The sequence below is a fragment of the Cebus imitator genome, unplaced genomic scaffold (genome assembly GCF_001604975.1).
Source record: "Cebus imitator isolate Cc_AM_T3 unplaced genomic scaffold, Cebus_imitator-1.0 Scaffold23, whole genome shotgun sequence".
In the NCBI taxonomy this organism is placed as follows: Eukaryota; Metazoa; Chordata; class Mammalia; order Primates; family Cebidae; genus Cebus; species Cebus imitator.
Genome location: NW_016107338.1, coordinates 11,728,869 through 11,733,341, shown reverse-complemented (window position 1 = coordinate 11,733,341; position 4,473 = coordinate 11,728,869). Strand labels below are relative to the sequence as shown.

The window sequence follows — 4,473 nt, the reverse complement described above, 5'->3', positions numbered from 1 at the left end:
AAAAAAAAAAAAAAAAAAATCCTTTTTCTCCATCATGTTGCCTACTGAAAATTGTGTTGAGGGGTAGCTTTATCATGAACAAAACTGGCCCTAGCTCTCTGAGCCTGGTTCATGTTCAGGGTCTAATCTGCCTTACTCTGGATAACTTCAAGTAGTTGTCTGTTGGCGAAAGATTGGCCATAAAAGGTGTTGCTAAAGATTTTCTCATTTAACAATTTTACTATAGATAAAAGAGATTAAAATTCCAAAATATCCAGTGATTTTAATTAGTCCTCAATCTTAAGTTTTGTGTCTGAGGAGCTTTGGACACATGGTATTAAGAAACTTTTTCTATCTGCAGATTGCTAGCCAAATTCAAGATTCCATCTTTTAAGTGAATAGATCAGATGGTAGACCCTGTCCTCCACCTGCTAGGCTGGTGTCCACAACAGATTTAACATTGAAAACTGATCAGTGAAAAGTCTGTCTGACCATGAAGAGCCGTTTAGGAAAGACTGAAACCTCAGTGATTTGCTTCTCCGAATGCTTATTTGTATCTGTGTCTGATCTAGCCAGTGAACTCGTGATGGTTTTAAACTCACATCTCTAGAGCATTGTGTTGAGATCCACTTATAACCAGGATCTTAAGGTAATAACGAAACATACCTGACAGAACAGTTTTCCTCAAATTACAAAAAAAAAGGAGAGTGGAGTGAATATCCATTCCTGAGATGCTGGAGAGTAGAGAGTAAAATTCTGTACTTTGCACTCGCCAGAAATAGAGTAACATAAACGTTGTCTAGGAAATGTTTGCAACAAACTCTTTGGTGAAAGTTAAAACACTTTTCAACGCCTCGATTTAGAGTATTTTTTGTGAGCGTAAAGAAGAGTATGGGCCAGGACCACCGACTAAGGAGTATGTGCACAGGGCCTGGCGTTTACCCGTCTACCCTCAGCTGGGCGGGGACCCAGACAGCCCTCAGCCTGCCCCAGCCCACGCGAGGTCCCAGTCCACGTTCCGCCCCTGCATTACCGACGCCCCCGCGGGCTGCGCCACTTTCTCCTCCTCTTCGTCCTCCGAGGTCGCTGTAGCTGCCGCCAGGGCCTTTAAGGGGTCTTCGCGTTCGTACTGGGCGACCCGCGCCCCAGTAATGGGATTGACCGGTACCTGGAGACTGGAGGCCGCCAGTTTCGCCGCTTGGTGGGAGGCGGCCATCACCCCGCCTCCGCGGCCTCAGCGCCTGCGCTGGCCCGGGGCGGGAAAGCAGGCGCGGCCCCTGGCGGCCCTGCGGCTCCTTGCTAGGGAGGGCGGTTGCTAGGGGCGCCGTAGCTGGGGACGCTACAGGGGCCGCGAGGGACCAAAAGTCACGCATAAACCTCGCAGGCTGCCAGAGACCCGAGTCGGGCGCTCACTGGATCGTGGCACCTAATAACGAGTCTGTTTGCTGGTTCCGAAGGTTGGCAGGCTGAGCAGGGCATTTATTCCACTGCTTTGCGTCTAACCGCCTAAACGCAAACTTCTCACATTATACAATGAAACAACTGCTTTTGTGAAGAAACGAGCGCTTTTTTATTAACTGCAATAACATGTGAGAAGGAGACGGTTGATGGAAGAGACGGCGGAGGAGAAGGAAAGCAGGGCGTGTTATTGGGTGGCATTCTCAGAAGAGTGGCAAGGGTGGCGTCCCGCTACCTAACATGGCTCCCCCGGGAGCCAGAGAGTGGGAAGGAGGAAGGTACATTCTACTCTGATTGACTTGAGGGCTAGCAGGAATCCACCAATCAGAAAGAGGCTCCCAGTTGTCCCTTTCGCGTTTTTCTTGGCCTGACCAATAAAAGCCCAGAGTTGAGTGGCGCCTGCCTTCCCACTAGTGAGTGACAGTGCGGGTGTTGTAAACCTGGCGTTTGCTTTGGGTTCGTCAGCTTAAGAGTGACAGGATTGAATGGCGCGAGTGCCCAAGTCACCACAGACACACCCATCTCCCTCTTCCCTATTTCTCTTCCCACTAGGGATTTGGGCGCATCAAATGGCGCCTTCCCTCTGCACCACGTGGCAATAAAGCCAAACCTCAAAATAGCGGAGTGGTGCAGTCTCAGATAGCTGCTTCCTAAGCCCCTGTTTACAGAGGTCGAGGCTGCCGCTCCCTCTTTACCCCCTCCCTGTTATTTACCCTCCTCCCGCTCCCCAGAGCTACGACCGCCCACTGGAGCCACCTCCGGTCAGTATTTTCCTCGTTATACGTTGCATGTCGTCGAGAACCTAAAGGTCTGAGCTCTTTACCAAACCTTCTTTGTTCTCCTGTCTGGATGTGAGCACCTGCAAAGTCCCCACTTTCTTCAGGCTAGTCTTTGTTTTGGCTGAACATTTGCTTCCCATGCTGAAACAGATGCTGGCTGGGTTCTAAGCAGAAGCCAGAGCCAGAACCATGAAATATGGACCGCCACGTGTGGCCAAGCGTCCGGGAGAGCAATTTCCAGTCAGTTACGGCAGCCAGTTTTGTGGCTGCACTTGCCTGTCTTGGGATTAGGTGTAAGCCAGACCCCAAAACAACAAGGCAGGTCCACATGATGGAAGCACTGCAAATGGAAAATTATAATAAAATAAAACACTAAAAGAATAGGAATTAGTGAGTGTGGAAAACATGTTGTGTGTGTATGTAGAAAAGCAGGAAAGTTTCAGTTCAGTAGTATTCTAAAATTGCAGATATCTAATAACATAAATAATAACATAGATCAAAGCATGTAGAGCACAGGCCAGGTGCAGTGGCTCATGTCTGTAATCCCAGCATTTTGGGAGGCTGAGGCTAGTGGATCACCTGAGGTCAGGAGTTCGAGACCAGCCCGACCAACATAGAGAAATCCCATCTCTACTAAAAATACAAAATTAGCCAGTCGTGGTGGTGCATGCTTGTAATCCCAATTACTTGGGAGGATGAGACAAGAGAATCACTTGAACCCAGGAGGCGGTTTGCGGTGAGCCCATTGCAGTCCAGCCTGAGCAACAAGAGCTAAACTCAGTCTCAAAAAAAAAAAGTATATAGAGCAGAAATGGACAGATCTATAGGAAGAAAATGACCTCTTACAGTATCATAGGAAGAATTGTTTTTGTACTTCGGTATTGCGATGTAACATATACAGTGAAATGAGTAGATTTTTTTTTTTTTTTTTTTTGAGACAGAATTTTGCTCTGTTGCCCAGGTTGAAGTGCAGTGGCATGATCTCGGCTCACTGCAACTTCCGCCTCCTCGGTTCAAGCGATTCTCCTGCCCCAGCCACCTGAGTAGCTGGGACTACAGGCACCCTCCACCATGCCCAGCTAATTTTTGTATTTTTAGTAGAGACGGGTTTCCATCTTGTTGGTCAGGCTGGTCTCAAACTCCTGGCCTCAGGTGATCCACGCACCTCAGCCTCCCAAAGTGCTGGGATTACAGGCGTTAGCCACCGCGCCCGGCCTAATGTTTGTATGTATGTATGTATGTATGTATGTATGTATTTATTTACTGATACACGCTCCAAGGTGGATGAACCTTGAAATATGATGCAAAGTAAAAGATGCCAGACACAAAAGGCCACATATTGTATGATTCCATTTATATGAAATGTTCAGGCTAGTAAAGTTCACAAAGACAGAAAGTATTTAGTGGGTGTCAGGGGCTGAAGAGAAAGGAAATGAGGTATGATTGTTAAAGGGAATGGAGTGTCTGTGAGGGAAGATGAAAATGTTCTGGAATTAGATAGTGGTGATGGCAGTTGTACAATTCTATGAGCATACTAAAAACCACTACATTGTATACTTAAAAAAAAAAAAAAAAACTTAAAAAAATGTTTTGTTGGCTGGGTGTGCCAGCTCCTGTAATCCCAGAACTTTGGGAAGCTGAGGTGGGCAGATCACTTAAGGTTAGGAGTTTGAAACCAGCCTGGCCAACATGGCGAAACCCTGTCTCTACTAAAAATACAAAAAACCAATTAGCTGGACATGCTGGCATGTGCCTTTAGTCCCAGGTACTAGGGAGGCTGAGGCAGGAGAATTACTTGAACCTGGAGGCAGAGGTTGCAGTGAGCTGAAATCGTGCCACTGCACTCCAGCCTGGGTGAAAGAGTGAGACTCCATCTAAAGAAAAAAAAATGTTTTGTCTTTTGACAGTTTGATTAGGAGGTATCTAAATATGGATCTCTTTAAGTTTGTTGAGCTTCTTGGATGAGCAGATTCATAATTTTTCATCAAATTCAGGGAGTTTAAAATACTAATTCTGCCCCTTTTCTCTCTCGTTTATTCTGGGACTCCCATTATGAGTGTGTTGGAACACTTGATGGGGTCCCACAGGTCTCTGAGGCTTTGATCATTTTTCTTCATTCTTTTTTCTTCCTGTTCCACAGACCTTATCATTCGGTCATATCAGTTGACCTACCTCCAAGTGTGCTGATTCTCTTCTGCAAGTTCAAATCTGCTGAGTGCCTTCAGAGAATTTTTTATGTCAGTTATTGTACTTTTCA

General features: G+C 46.5%; 1 protein-coding gene across 3 annotated transcripts in view; it reads right to left on the bottom strand.

The window, feature by feature from the left end:
* FAM161A (FAM161 centrosomal protein A) overlaps positions 1-1,693 on the bottom strand; it is a 34,899-nt gene extending 33,206 nt beyond the window's left edge. For all 3 annotated transcript variants that reach the window (XR_001823088.2, XM_017522196.2, XM_017522197.2), the window contains exon 1: positions 1,013-1,693. Coding sequence is in view for 2 of the 3 variants with exons in the window: in XM_017522196.2 (XP_017377685.1) it covers positions 1,013-1,195 (183 nt within the window). In the remaining variant the exon portion in view is untranslated. The remainder of the gene's footprint in view (positions 1-1,012) is intronic.
* Between the last annotated feature and the right edge of the window lie 2,780 nt (positions 1,694-4,473).